The 16,658-nt window shown below is 39.4% G+C and overlaps 1 protein-coding gene across 1 annotated transcript; it reads left to right on the plus strand.

The window, feature by feature from the left end:
* The first annotated feature begins 1,015 nt into the window (after positions 1-1,015).
* Positions 1,016-1,551, plus strand: LOC138876468 (uncharacterized). Its single transcript, XM_070155439.1, has 2 exons — positions 1,016-1,108; positions 1,201-1,551. Exons 1-2 carry the CDS (start codon positions 1,016-1,018, stop codon positions 1,549-1,551), a joined length of 444 nt encoding a protein of 147 aa, XP_070011540.1.
* The last annotated feature ends 15,107 nt before the right edge of the window (positions 1,552-16,658 follow it).

Below are 16,658 nucleotides of genomic sequence, written 5' to 3' on the forward strand. Positions count from 1 at the left end.
GGATTTTCCTATTACTTGTAACTTGTAAGTTCAAGTACGTACTAATTAAAACATTTTAAAAAGGAATGTATATAAAGAAGTATACTAAGCTAAGTAACACTCTATAAACATCAACATTATTCACGAATACTACATTATTCTCATGAAAATCGATATTAATTTGGAATGTTACATATATGATATATCCGTCGGTTATTTTTAGTTTAAAAATTAAGTTGGCGGTTATTTGGATTAATTCTTTATTAATTTATTGGCTCTGTGAGCAAGACCACATAAAGATTCGATAGAACTACAAAGAGGAATTAATATTTAATTAGTATATATACCTATTGTAATGTCACATGATTTGCACGTGACCAGTTAGTTTGTTAGTTGAGCAGTTAAGTTGATTAGTTAGATAACTAATGGTAGTTATAGATGTTAATGTAAGTTAAAGGGTAGATTAGTCTTTTATACTTTACCAGTTTCTCTTTTAGCCTCTTCTGTATATAACGACACAGAGTATTCAATAGAACAGTGGCTTGAACATTTCGCTCAAGCACCGACTTTCTTCCTCACATTTCTTCTAGATCCTTCCACCATTAGAGTTCCTTGTAGATCTTTGTATTTGAGCATGGTATCAGAGTAGCAGATCTAGATCAGGTCATGCTAGATCTCTGAAGTCATTTTCTGCTTCATCATTGTTTAATCGAAATTTGTTGAAGCTTGTTGTTTTTCAGTCATGTCGTAGTCAGATTCATCTGTGCCAGCGTCTAATTCGTCTGTGCCAAAAATTGTAACGATTGATCACAATCATCCACTGTACATTAGACCTTCCGATAATCCTAGCTCACTCGTAATACCTGTGAAGCTTACAGGCTTCGAGAATTATGGGCTTTGAAGCAGATCTATGAGAATAGCACTCTTAGGGAAGAAGAAATCAGGTTCTATTAATGGTAGATGCAGCAGAAGTGCCTATGAAGGAGAGCTGCTTGAACAGTAGGAGACATGCAACGCCATCGTTCTCTCATGGATCATGAATAATGTGGCACCGGAGCTTCTAGGTGGAGTTGTATATGCGTCTGATGCATATCTAGTATGGGAAGATCTGCGAGAGAGATTTAACAATGTAAATCGTGTTAGGATTTTTCAGTTGTACCGTGAAATTGCTACATTATCTCAAGGAACAAATTATGTTTCAGTATATTTTCGAAATTGAAGGAATTATGGCATGAGTATGATGTTTTGATTCCATTTCCTAATTGCTGTGAAAAGTCGAAAGAACGTGTAGAAAATTTACATCAAGAGAGATTTATGCAGTTTCTATCTGGTTTGAACGAGTCATATGACCAAGCTAGGAGACAAATTCTAATGAAAACAAATGCACCTAGTCTAAATCAAGCATATGCTATGATTATTCAAGATGAGAGTCAACAGAAAATAGGGGTGAATGATGTAACTTCTGATAAGATAGAGCCTTTAGATATGCTGTCACGCCCCAAGCCTGGGGCGAGACCGGCACCTGGTGCCTCATCTATCCTTGCATACCAACTTGCGACTAAGAGACTCTGATATGTATACTCTGGCCATGGGCCGCATTACAAGAAAATATACAATGCAAAATATAAAACTTCATAGAGACTAACATTGACTAAATGTCAACATACAGCTGGGCCGGCAAGGCCGTCATAATTACTATAACTGACAAGCCAACAAAATATACGTACAGGGCCCGCAAACCTAACATACTGCACTAACCGACAGGATATGTCTACAAGCTTGTACTGATAAATGTACTGTGATCGGAACATGGCTCTGACCTACCCATATCCTATCGACATATATACACAAGATGTACACAAAAATTCTAGACCCGGCAACTCCGAAAGACAGGGAGCTTACCGATAAAGCTGAACTCGGGCAAACATCTACTAAGGAGGTCTACCCGTCTGTCTGTCTGAACCTGCACGCATGAAATGCAGCGCCCCCAAAAAAAGGGACGTCAGTACGAAACAATGTACTAAGTATATAAGGCAATGTACTAAAAGCTGAAACTAAACTGATAATATAATAACTGAAAACAGCTGGGGGTCAAAGATAATCTGAAAATATGCTCACCTACTGATATTGACTCTATTCTCTCAATACAATAAGTAAAATAGTTGTCTGGCCTTATAAGGCTCGGTATATATATATATATATATATATATATATATATATATAACAGTTATGCCGTAGTAGGCTCGCTCATAGACGCTCGGCCATACTAGGATCTGTATCTCGACCAACTGGGCTCGCTTATAGGCGCTCGGCCACAGTAGGCTCGGTGTATAACTTACCATCTGATCTGAGGTTGCCCAATAGGGGTCTTCCCATCGATTATAGCTCGATGGTAATGAAAGTACTGTGATACTTGTATATATACATAGACTTGAGTTTTATTTATATATATATTTAATGTGAATCAAGATTATATTAGTTACAAGCGCATCAACTAAAACATTAATGTCTACTTGTAATGCCATACTTAGTCCATTCACAAGTACAAAATCGATATCTATATAATATTATAGATAATCTTCTCATAAAGTCTCTGTTCATGAATCTAATAAAAAGATTAAGAGAGTTTACAAAAAGAGACTAACAAATGTAATAAGAAGACGCTTTCTGACCAATATTCCAACAAATACATCAAATTTATTTAGTTAAAAATAAATATTTGACTAGCAAAATATACGCAAATTCCGGGATATGAATTTTTCTTTATGCCCCATTATCGAACTTGTGTAATGACGAGATCATGCCAAAATGAAGGAAGATCTTAGCCTTAACATACCTAGAGTAGGAAAAAATTTGTATCATATTTTTGGAAGAGATTGCACTGTGCTCCTTTAGAAACGTAAAATTTATACGTTGTTAAGCTTCCAACAATTTTCATTGGATTTTGGTTGAAAGATGATAAGCTTTGGTGAAGACGTTCTGGTTGTAACTTTGGGGGTTAAGACATTCTGCTTGCGTATGTTTTGGTGAAAGCTTACTAATGTTGAATTTTGGTTGAAAGAATGAAGGGACATGTTATATTAATCTTTAGTCCATATTTAGAATGGAGCGTATGGATATTATGCCACCTAACAAGAATGACTCTTAGTCATTTCTTTTACTTGCTGTCACGTTCTTTTATTTTGGGGTTTATGTAATCTCATAATTTATTTATTAATTAGGTAATATCCCGCTACCCGGTAATTAACCAATTATCCGTATAATTACGAATTATCTAAAATTACATAAAATTCTACTTATTTTTAATATATTTTATACATCATATTATCACGGTCATATGGTACCATGTATAGTACTAATCCATAAGCATCGGGTATTATAGCTCGGACCGTATTTTATCCCATATCGACAACCTTCAACGAAACTCATTTTCTCTAATTCGTGTAACCTTTCCTTTATGGCACTTACTTATTGCTTGTTATAAATAGCATAAATATGCTAATCTCAAGATAATCACATCCCCGAATCTACGTCAGTTAACGAAAGGTGCAACTTTAACGTACAAGAAATGCGAGATGTAACATCCTTCCTCCCTTAGAAATATTCGTCCTCGAATGTCTACTCTCAGATACTTAGGAATTTTTTTTGCCGGAGTCTCTCCCCTACACTAGACTAAAACCAACATGTACACAGCAAGAAAACATACTATACACCCCACATATGGACACTATCTATAATTAGCAACACTTGGATTGTAAATTCTGAGAGTCAAAATGAGAGCTTACCCGATGACCTACTGGCCTGAATAGGGTTGTGCAGAGGTATCCCATAGATCTCGAGTCATATGTCATGTTTGAAATATGTAGGGGTATTTAGACTTTATTTCTTCCTTTGTTTCCCATGTCATTTCTTCCACCTTCTTACTTCTCCATCAAACCTTCACAGATACTATCTCCTTATTTCGTAGCTTGCAGATTTGTTGGTCCAGGATGGCAACCGGAATTTCCTCGTATGACAAGTCCTCTGTAATCTGTACATCATCCATGGGCACCACTCAGGTGGGATCTCCAATGTACATTCGTAACATAGATACATGAAATACCGAATGGACAGACTCCAATTCCGAGGGCAATTCTAACTCATAAGCTACTTGGCCCACTCTGTGAATGATTCTATATGGCCCAATATACCGTGGGCTAAGTTCGCCTTTATTGCCAAACCTCATCACACCCTTCATAGGTGACACCTTTAAGAATACCCAATCATTAACCCCGAACTTTAAATCTCGTCGTTGCACGTCAAAATATGGGTTTTTACGACTCTAAGCTGTCAATAGTTGCTCTCGGATAAGCTTTACTTTTTCTATAGCCTGCCAAACCAGGTCTGGCCCATGTAACCCAGATTCTCCAACATCAAACCACCATATAAGAGATCTGCACCTACGCCCATACAAAGCCTCTTACAGAGCCATTTGGATACTGGAGTGATAACTATTATTATATGTAAACTCGATAAGAGGTAGATATTTATCCCAACTTTTTTTAAAATCTAGCACACATGCTCGTAACATATCGTCGAGCGTCCGAATCGTGCGCTCGGCATGTCCATCAGTTTGTGTGTGAAAAGTTGTGCTGAGATTCACTTGAGTCCCTAGACCTTTCTAAAATGACCTCTAAAACTGTGTTGTAAACTGGGCCTCATGGTCAGATATAATAGATATGGGTACTCCGTGTAGTCATACTATCTCGTTAATATATAATTATGCATAATCCTCTACTGTATATGTAGATATAATCGGTAGGAAATAAGCTGATTTCGTGAGCCTATCGACTATCACCCATTTGGAATCAAACTTACATTGAGAATGAGGTAAACACGTGATAAAGTCCATGTTCATCGCCTCCCATTTCCATGTCGGGATCTCTATAGTCTGCATTAGCCCTTCGGGCTTCTTGTGCTCTATTTTCACCTGCTGGCAACTAGGGCATTGAGCGACATACTCAGCAATGTTCTTCTTCATATCGTTCCACCAATACACCTCCTTAATGTCATAATATATCTTCGTTGACCCAGGGTGCATGGAGTACCACGAATAATGTGCCTCTGACATAATCATGTCTCGTAGCCCATCTACATCTGGACCACACAAACGACCCATGTATCTGAGAACCCCATCTCCTTTGAGTTCTAACAATGGCTTCTTCTGTTGTGGAACTTGCTCTCTCAATTCGACTAACTCTGGGTCTTCGTACTGTCTCTCCTTTACTTCAGCTATGAGAGATGATTTTGCAGTATTTTGGAGTACAACTCCTCCATTACCAGAGTCTACTAACTGAACCCCCCAAACAAGCTAATTGATGAATTTCTCTAGTTAATTGTCTTTTCTCGGCCTCTACATGTTCTAAGCTACCCATGGATCAACGACTTAAGGCATCTGCTACCACATTGGCTTTCCTCGGGTGGTAGAAAATGCTAACATCGTAATCTTTTAATAACTCAAGCCATCACCTCTGTCACAAATTTAACTCTTTTTGCTTGAAGATATATTGAAGGCTTTTATGATCTGTGAACACTTCAACATGAACACCATATAAATAATGCCGCCATATCTTAAGTGCATGGACAACCGTAGCTAATTCGAGGTCGTGGGTCGGATAATTCCGCTCATGCATCCTTAAATGCCTTGAATCATACGCAATTACCTTCCCATGTTGCATTAGGACACATCCTAACCCGACACCTGAGACATCACAATACATGGCATAACCATCTGGACCCTCTGAAAGTGCTAGAACTGGTACTGAGGTCAACCTGTTCTTAAGTTATTGGAAACTCTACTCACATGCCTCTATCCACTGAAACTTGGTTGCTTTCTGCCTTAGCTTTGTTAATGGTGCTGAAAGAGAAGAAAAACCCTTTGCGAACCTCCGATAGTATCCCGCTAAGCCTAGAAAACTAAGAATCTCTGTCGGAGTGGTAGGTCTAGGCCAAGATTTCATAGCCTCAATCTTCTGAGTATCTACCTTTATACCTACGTCAGATACAATGTGCCCCAAGAATGCTACAGACTTCAACCAGAACTCACGCTTAGAAAACTTAGCATACAATTTATTATCACTGAGGGTTTAGAGTACCGCTCGCCGGTGGTCCACATGCTCATCCTCTAAACGTGAATAAACTAGAATATCATCAATAAAGACTATCACGAATAGGTCTAAATATGTAGGCTATTTATCAAGTCCATAAATATGGCAGGTGCATTCGTCAACCCGAAGGACATGACAAGGAACTCGAAGTGGCCATATCGGGTCCTGAAAGCTGTCTTGGGATTATCTTTCTCCCGAACTATGACCTGGTGGTACCCCGACCTCAAATCTATTTTTGAAAAGGATCTAGCTCCTTGTATTTGATCAAACATTTCGTCTATCCTTGGTAGTGGATACTTATTCTTAATAGTTACCTTGTTCAGTTGCCTATAATCGATACACATCCTCATCGAGCCGTCTTTCTTCCGCACAAACAGTACCGGTGCACCCCAAGGTGAAGTACTGGGCATGATGAAACCTTTCTCCAACAAATCTTTTAACTTCTCTTTCAACTCCTTCAATGGCAGGTGCCGTTCTATACGGAGGAATGGATATTGGTTGCGTTCCCAGGAGCAAAACAATGCCAAAATCAATCTCTCGCTCTGGAGGAATACCTGGAAGTTCACCTGGAAATACATCCGTGTAATCTTTGACTACTGGAATAGACTAAAGTGTAGGTATCTCAACATTCACATCTTTAACTTGCACAATATGATAAATGCACCCTTTTGCGATCATTTTCCTCGCCTTCAGATAGGAAATAAACCTACCTCTGCGTGTTGCTGCATTACCTACCCATTCAAGGGCTGGATCACCTGGAAAATGAAATCTGGCTGACTTTGCTCGACAATCTACTGTGGCTCAAAATCCAACATCTCTAGCTCCACTAGGTCGGCTGAGGTCTGACGACCACAAACTGATACCGTACAACCTCGGTAAACGCATCGAGCAAGAATCGATTCTCCGACCGATGTAGATACCGCAAAAGGATCACTTAGTATTTCAGGTACTATACCAAATTTCTTTGCGACAATGGGGTAATACATGATAAAGTAGATCCTGGGTCTATCAAGGAATAAACATCGTGAGAACAAATGGTCAACATACCTGTCACAACGTCAGGTGAGGACTGTTGGTCCTGTCGACCTGCTAGCGTATAGATACAATTCTGGTTACCACCTGAACTAGACCCTCTACCTCTGCCTCGACCTCTACCAGCCGAAGACTAAGACTCACGCCCTGAAGGATGCACGAACATGGCTAACCCTGTTGTTGAATTTGCTAGTTGTGCCATACCCCCCAGAATCTCTATATGGGAAATCTCGCATCATATGCCCTGGACGTCCACATGTATAACAAGCATCGGAACCGGCTAAGCATTGGCCCAAGTGTCCTCGACCACAGATAGCACACCGCGGCAAAAATGGCCATGTCTACCTCGAACCTCATTATCGCTGCAAACTTGATGCCTGAGAGCTCTCACCTGGTCTTGACTGAGTATAACGGTCATACCTGTAACCCTGTGACTGAGGTGGCAGAGTTATAGGTGGCCATTCGAAGTACTGGGGCCTGTAACTACTCTAAGACTGCTCCTGAGACCTGGCAAATCTCATCCTCCTACGCTGCACTGACTCAGTCATCTTCGCATCCTACTGCCGACGCCTACCCCTTTCTATATTCTAGGCAAATGCCTGAATCCGAGAGATATCCATACTATCCTGTAATGCAGCGGTGGCACACGCCTCGGTCAACTTAACCCTGCTATAAACATGTGATTCTATCCCGCATAGTAGCAACTATGGATGGTGCATATCTGGTCAATGAGTCAAAATGAAGACTGTATTCTCAAACACTCATATTGCCCTGCTTGATGGCTAGAAACTGATCGAGTTGGGCTTGTTGGATCTCTCGCGGTAAGTACTGGTCAAGGAAGGCATCTGAAAAATTCTCCCAAATAGCAGGAGGTGCATCACGTCCCCTAGACCTTTCCCATCCCTCATACCAAAGGATGGCTATATCTCGGAGTCGAAAAGCTACTAACTCAACTGCCTCTTCCTATGTGTCATGCATAACCCGAAAGATCCTATGAATCTGATCTATGAAATCCTGCGGGACCTCCCTCTGATTTTTCTCCGTGAACTCTGGAGGATTCAAAGCAATAAACTCTTGGAACCTTGAACTCCCAGATCCCTTATAAGGTCCTGCACTAGCGGATGCCCTAGCCTGTTGCTGGGTAGCTACCAACTGTGTTAACAAATGCACCGTACTCTTCAAGTCCTGATCCGATGGAAGCGGAGGGGGGACAGGATGTGGGGTCTCCCTAGGAATCTCCTCAGGTGGTGGAGGAGCCGATAATTGTTGGGGAGGGGTCTCTCCCTGCGACTCTAATTGGGCCCCATCTGTTAGGGGTATCTTGTTAGTAGTCCCCTCACCTACTGTTGTTTCTCTACTCTGGCTAGCTGTAGATTTCCTACTTACTATCATCTATGCATGCAAACATCAACACATAATTTTAACTCAAATTTCCTATAACTTAGTGCTACATCACGATTTAGATTTGGAAGAAGGGTAACCAACTCCTAGATGTGACGACCCGCCCAGTCATCTCATGAGTTATCGTTCTATTTTTTCCTATTTCTACTTCTTATTGCTTTGTTTATTGGTTTTATATGTGATCAGATTGATGGCTCGGGTTCGGAAAGGTTTTGGTGAGGTTTGAGACATTTAGTCTCTTTTGAGGAAACTTAAGTTGAAAAAGTCAACTGGATATTAACTTATGTGTTAGAGGGCTCGAATGTGAGTTATTATGGTTCAGATATCTTTAGGAGATGATTTGGGACTTAGGAGCGTGATCGGAATGTGTTTTGGAGGTCCGGAGTAGATTTAGGCTTGAATTGGCGAAAATGGAATTTTGGCATTTTCCGGTTGGTAGGTGAGATTTTGATATAGGGATCGGAATGGAATTTCGGGAGTTGCAGTAGGACCGTTGTGTCATTTGGGATGTGTGTGCAAAATTTCAGGCCATTCGGACGTGGTTTGGTATACTTTTTAATCAAAAGCGTAATTCAAAATATTTTGGAAACTTAGGCTTGAATCCGATGTATTTTGGTTGATTCGATGTTGTTGAGGTGTTTTGAAGATTGGTATAAGTTTGGATGGTTATATATGATGTGTTTTGTCTTTTGGTTGAGGTCCCGGGGGTCTCGGGGTGATTTCGGATGGTTGGCAGAAAGTTTGGAAATTGGTTTTGGCAGCTGAAGATGTTCCATTCGCTGTCATAATTGCACCTGCGGCTAGGGGACCGCAGGTGCGGTTTCACAGAAGCGAGTTTGGGAGTCGCAGAAGCGGAAGAAGGCAAGGAGGGCAAGAACCGGAGAAGCGGTTAAGGAACCGCACCTGCGATGGCACAGGTGCGGGTTGTGTATCACAGATGCGAGAGTTATGGACTTAAGTGAGGAACGGAGATGCGGTGGTCTAGACCACAGAAGCGGTAAAAAGGCCGCAGGTGTGGAATCCCTGGGTCAGAAAGTATATAATGTTTTCTTCGCGAATATTTGGCTAAGTTCTCCATTTTTTAAGACGGGAAACGAGCTAGGGCAGTGAATTCAATGGAAAATCGAAGAGAATCAGTTGGTTAAGTTCCCTAAGCTTCATTACTTGAGTTTATGATCATTTTTTCATTGGTCGTGCACCATTGGGGATTGTGACTTAGTCTGTTCCGAATGACTATTTTACCGCGTATTTGATTGAAAACTATTTGTTATCATCACGTTTTGAGCTGAATGCCATATTTGGGCCTCGTGCCAACTATTTGGACCCTTAGGGGATTTTTACTGATATTTCCTCATTGTTTTGACTTTATACTTGTACTCAGTTATGCTATATTCTACTGTTTTCATAACTCAGCCATGTCTACACTATTTTAATACATTAAATGATATTTTAAATGATAATTTAGGTTAAGCATCATGTTTTACTGTTGTCCAAGTGGCTTATGAGATTCTGAGTGAGTAAGGCTGAGGGTCTGTGTTGTGAAGATACACTTATTATGATTATGAGACCTAGGGCCTGAGATTGTATGTCACGAGGTGGCTTGTTGATATGAGGCCGAGAGTATATTGATGATGTCACGAGATGGCTTGATATTGCGCTTGGGTCGTAAGGGGCCCCTCTAGGAGTCTGCACACTCCCAGTGAGTGCGGGTACCCATTGTGATATGAGATATAACCCGAGGGGATGGTGTTGTTCCATGTGTTGCCCGAGGGGCTGATTCTGTTGGTATTGTGCCCGAGGGGCGGTTCTTATGTGTTTATCTTTTCTAGTTGCCTGTCATTTACTTGCTTAATGGTTAAAAAGGCATTCCAAAGAAGCTTAAACTGAACTAAAGTGACTTACATATTTTCACTATTTTATTAATTTTACTTGCTTTTACTGCTTCTTTATAGCTTGTTGATGTGCCTTTACGTGATTTCTTATTGCTCAGTCTGCATTTATTATTATTACTCACTGAGTTGGAGTACTCACTTTACTCCCTGCACCCTATGTGCAGATTCAGGCGCTTCAGGTCCTGCTTGTGAGGGTTGAGAGCTTCTAGAAGACTTCGGAGATTCACTATATAGCTTCCCGACATTCGCATCCCAGTGCTTCTCCCTCTATCTTATTTTCTCTTGTTTTAGTTATGTAATAGTTATGTAGACTCTTTCAGACTTGTAGTTTTTATGATATATGCTCATGACTGGTGACACCCCGATGTCGGGCAATGTCTATTCCGCAATTGTACCGTTTTACCTTATTTTGGGTTTATTATTATGTTAAAGGCTTAATTTGTATTATTTTAATTGCTTAAAATGAATTGGGAGTGTGTCAGCTGGCCTGGTCTTCACGAGAGGCGTCATCACGACCGGGTCTGGGTTTTGGGACGTGACATAAATGTCATGTAGTCCCTTGCTTATATAATGTGGTGCACCACACATCTATAAACAAGACTCTACTAGACACGGCTTGTAGACTTCTTAGGACAAAACTGCTCTGATACCACTTTTGTCATGCCCCGAGCCTGGGGCGAGAATGGCACCTGGTGCCTCATCTATTCTTGCGTACCAACTTGCGATTAAGAGACTCCGATATGTATACTCTGGCCATGGGCCGCATTACAAGATAATATGCAATGCGAAATATAAAACTTCATAGAGACTAACATTGACTAAATGTCAACATACAGTTGGGCCGGCAAGGCCGTCATAATTACTACAACTGACAAGCCAACAAAATATACGTACAAGGCCCACAAACCCAACATACTGCACTAATCGACAGGATATGTCTACAAGCCTCTACTAATAGATGTATTGTGATCGGAACAGGGCCCAAACCTACCCATATCCTATCTACATATATACACAAGATGTACACAAAACTTCTAGACCCGACAACTCCTAAGGATGGGGAGCTTACCGATAAAGCTGAACTCGGGCAAACACCTACTAAGGAGGTCTACCATCCTGTCTGTCTGAACCTGCACGCATGAAATGCAGAGCCCCCAAAAAAGGGACGCCAGTACGAAATAATGTACTAAGTATGTAAGGCAATGTACTGAAATCTAAAACTAAACTGATAATATAATAACTGAAAACAGCTGTGGGTCAATGATAATCTGAAGATATGCTCACCTGCTGATATTGACTCTATTCTCTCAATATAATAAGTAAAATAATTGTCCGGCTATATATATATATAACTGTTCTGCCGTAGTAGGCTCGCTCATAGGTGCTTATATATATATAGAATAAGTAAAATAATTATCCGGCAGAACATATATATATATATATATATATATATATTCTACCGTAGTAGGCTCGCTCATAGGTGCTCGGCCATACTAGGCTCTGTATCTCAACCAATTGGGCTAGCTTATAGGTGCTCGACCATAGTAAGATCGGTGTATAACTTACCATCCGATCAGAGGTTGCCTAAAAGGGGCCTACCCATCGATTATAGCTCGATGGTAATGAAAATACTGTGATACTTGTATATATATATATATATATATATAGAGAGAGAGAGAGAGAGACTCAAGCTTTATTTATATTTATATTTAATATGAATCAAGATTATATTAGTTACAAGCGCATCAATTAAAACATTAATGTCTACTCGTAATGCCACACTTAGTCCATTCATAAGTACAAAATCGATATCTGTATAATATTATAGATAATCTTCTCATACAGTCTCTGTTCATGAATCTAATAAAAAGATTAAGAGAGAATACAAAAAGAGACTAACAAACGTAATAAGAATATGCTTTCTAACCAATATTCCAACAAATACATCAAATTTATTTAGTTAAAAATAAATATTTGACTAGCAAAATATAAGCAAATTTTGGGATATGAATTTTTTCTTTATGCCTCGTTATCAAACTTGTGTAATGACGAGATCATGCAAAGATAAATGAAGATCTTAGCCTTAACATACCTGGAGTAGGAAACAATTCGTATGATATTCTTGGAAGAGATTGCACCGTACTCCTTTAGAAACGTAAAATTTATACGTTGTTAAGCTTCCAACAATTTTCGTTGGATTTTGGTTGAAAGATGATAAGCTTTGGTGAAGACGTTCTGGTTGTAATTTTTGGGGTGAAGACGTTCTGGTTGTGTATGTTTTGGTGAAAGCTTACTAATGTTGGATTTTGGTTGAAAGAATGAAGGGACATATTGTATTGGTCTTTAGTCCATATTTAGAATGGAGTGTATGGATATTATGCCGCCTAACAAGATTGACTCTTAGTCATTTCTTTTACTTGCTGCCGCGTTCTTTTATTTTGGGGTTTGTGTAATCTCATAATTTATTTATTAATTAGGTAATATCCCGCTACCCGGTAATTAACCAATTACCCGCATAATTACAAATTGTCTTAAATTAAATAAAATTTTACTTATTTTTAATACACTTTGTACATTATATTATCACGGTCATATGGTATCCTGTATGGTACTAGTCCATAAGTATCGGGTATTATAGCTCGGATCGTATTTTATCCCAAATCGACAACCTTCAACGAAACTCATTTTCTCTAATTCGTGTAACCTTTCTTTTATGGCACTTACTTATTGTTTGTTATAAATAGCATAAATATGTTAATCTCAAGATAATCTCATCCCAGAGTCTACGTCGGTTAACTGAAGGTGAAACTTTAATGTACGAGAAATGCGAGATGTAACATATGCAAGCAGGACGAGGAAGAGGTAGGAGATAATAGCTACAATATGACTTTTGTCATCTTAAGGGGCATAATAAAGGAAATTGTTATAAGATTGTTGGTTATCATGCTGATTAAACTCATAGAATGAGATATGGTGAAGGAATAAGGTCTCAAAATGAATGGAAACAAAACTCAGCACTGGAAATCAAAATGTTTGGAATGGGATTGGTAAATCTGGATGGAACAATCCTAGTGTTGGTAAGCAAGGTGGAAATGGTAGTAATGCTGGTAAACCAAGTGGCTAGAGAAGAGAACCTATGGATATGATTAACAATGAAGATGTGAGTTCAATTTTTATGCAGGATATGAGTGATGGCCCCTCTGGAGCTGCTGAGCACAAGGGATATCACTACTTCACAAATGACCAGTACAATCAGATCCTAAATCTGTTGAACAAGGAGTCCCATACTGAGTCAAGCAAGGCAAACATGGCAGGTCTAGGAACAAGTGCAAGAGCAGGTCCAGGAACAAGTGCGGGAGCAGGTGAGGTTAAATGTATGATGAGCAATTTAACATAAAAATTACAGTAGAAGAAATGGGTTGTAAATTCAGGTGTTACTCATCACATCACCTCTGATTTAGAGCTATTATCAGATGTTAAATGCACAAAGAAAACTGATAGAGTACATCTTCCAACTACAGAGCAAGTTGATATTACTCATATTGGTAGTGCAATTCTATTAGACAAGAGAGAGATCGAAGATGTGCTTTATGTTCCTAATTTCAAGTTTAACTTGCTCTCAATGGCAAAGTTGACAAAGGAACTGAAATGTAATGCCAATTTCTTTCCTGATTTTTGTGTATTTCAAGATCTTTGGAATGACAAGGTGAAGGGGATTGGTAAAAAAGAGAAAGCTTGTATGTACTCAAAGGTTTAGTTAACAAAATAAATGCACTCAATGATGTGAGCAGGACAAGCAGAGATTCAATTGAAATTTGGCATAACAGGCTAGGTCATCCATTTACATCAGTAATGAGACATGTAGTAGGTTTACACAATAAAAACAGTGAGATGTCACATGAAAATTGTTTGATATGTCCACTAGCAAAGCATACTAGATTGAAGTTTCCACTAAGCAAGTGTAGATCAGCAGTAGCATTTCATCTTTTACACATGGACCTATGGGGACCCTATAAGATTGCTACATTTGATAAGAAATAGAATTTCCTAATAATTGTGGATGATCACTCTAGATATACATGGGTGTTCTTTTGCAGCTAAATCTGAAGCAATAGTGGCAATAAGACAATTCATTGCCATGGTTCGAAATCAGTTTGGCATTGTGATTAAGGTGATAAGATCAGATAATGGATCTGAATTCTTCAATGCACAATATTCTGAGTTGTTAACAGGTCTTGGCATAATTCATAAAAGTAGCTGCCCTTACACTCCACAGTATAATGGAATTATGGAGAGAAGACACAGATATATACTTGACACTGCAAGGGATTTGAAGTTTTAGGGTTCAATTCCAACCAGATACTGGGGAATGTGTGTTACGACAACAATATACTTGATCAACAGGTTTTCATCAAGTGTTCTAGGGGCAAAACTCCATATGAGCTGTTGTATCACAAGAATGCTAACATTACACATCTAGGGACTATAGGTTGTTTGTGTTATGCGACAAATCTAGTCAAAACAGATAAGTTTGCAGAGAGAGCCAAGGCTACCATTCTCATGGGGTACTCTAAGACACAGAAGGCTTACATACTGCTTGATTTAGCCACAAAGCAGTTCTTTACAAGTAGGGATGTCATATTCAAGGAATCAGAATTTCCTTTCTCTAAGAAGGATGAGAACAGATCACGTGATTCACAGGAGCACATGAATTAGGGAACACTACAAATCTCACATTTACACATACAGTCAGGAATCAACACATCTAATATGCCAACAGCAGGAGAGATGAGTCTACAAGACAATGGGATAAGTGAATTTCAAGGTAATTTACCAACTCTACAGGAGATACACAGTGATGATATGCAAGGATCTTCTCAAAATATGCACAATATGGATGTTTTTCATGAAGGCACACATAGTCATGAATATCAGGAAGGTGTAGAGACTTTAGTCAACAGATAAGAAGATATTGATAAAGGGATTTCCAGACCAAACAGAAGGTCTACAAGGCAGGTTAAGGAGCCAATATGGATGAAAGACTATGTCACAACAAAGAAGACAACCAGCTACAGTTATCCTATTTCCAACTACCTCACTTATGATCATACTAGTACAAGCTACAAATGCTATTTGGCTAAGTTCTCTCAACTGACAAAACCACAGACATTTAAGGAGGCAGTGAAGGACAACAGATGGATAGAGGCTATAAAACAAGAAGTAAAGGCATTAGAGGATAACAAGACATGGGAGATAGTGAACTTACTAGAAGATAAGAACATTGTTGGATCCAAATGGGTGTACAAGATCAAGTTCAAGGCAAATGAAGAAGTTGAAAGATTTAGGGCAAGATTAGTGGCAAAAGGATACATCCAAAGGGAAGGTTTAGATTATCATGACACATTCTCACCAGTGGCAAAAATGGTCACAGTGAGATCTGTCATTTCACTAGCAGCATCAAGAGGTTGGAACCTATTTCAGATAGATGTCTATGATGCATTCTTGCAGGGAGATTTGAATGAGGAAGTATATATGGAGCTGCCGGAGGGGTTCAGGAGACGAGGGGAGAAGAAGGTATGCAGATTGCTTAAGTCCTTGTATGTACTTAAGCAGGCCTCTCGACAGTGGAATATAAAGCTGACTGAAGCATTACCTAAGAGCAGGGTTCACACAAAGTCATCATGACTACTCACTCTTTACATTGAGAAGTCAAGAAAGAATAGTGATCATTTTAGTGTATGTGGATGATCTCCCCATTACAGGAAGCAACTCAACACTAGTGAAGAAAGCAAAGGACATACTGCATCAGAATTTTAAGGTATAGGATCTAGGGGAACTCAAATACTTTCAAGGTATTGAGGTTCTAAGATCTAAAGGTGGATTGCTGAGTCAAAGGAAATACATATTGGAGCTAATCTCAGAAATGGGGCTGAGTGGTGCCAAACCAGCTAGCACACCAATGGAAGTGAATTCCAAGTTGACAATAATGGAATATGATCAGGCAAATGGGATCACAGAGGATCCACCTTTGCAGAATGCTAGTGCTTATTAGAGGTTAGTAGGAAGGCTCTTAAATGTTACCATTACCAGGCAGACATTAATTATGCAGTACAGGTATTGAGTCAGTTTATGCAAGCACCAAAAAAATTCTCACTGGGATGCCGCTTTAAGAGTTGTAAGATATTTGAAAATGGCTCCTGGACAATGG

The sequence above is a fragment of the Nicotiana sylvestris genome, chromosome 1 (assembly GCF_000393655.2).
Source record: "Nicotiana sylvestris chromosome 1, ASM39365v2, whole genome shotgun sequence".
NCBI lineage: Eukaryota > Viridiplantae > Streptophyta > Magnoliopsida > Solanales > Solanaceae > Nicotiana > Nicotiana sylvestris.

What these genes read in the sequence shown, in the direction of transcription:
- LOC138876468 (XM_070155439.1), top strand. Translation starts at nt 1,016, where the DNA reads ATGAATAATGTGGCACCGGAGCTTCTAGGTGGAGTTGTATATGCGTCT. An exon ending in TGCGAGAGAGATTTAACAAT is followed by an intron (nt 1,109 to 1,200) that starts GTAAATCGTGTT and finishes TCGAAATTGAAG; the next exon opens with GAATTATGGCATGAGTATGA.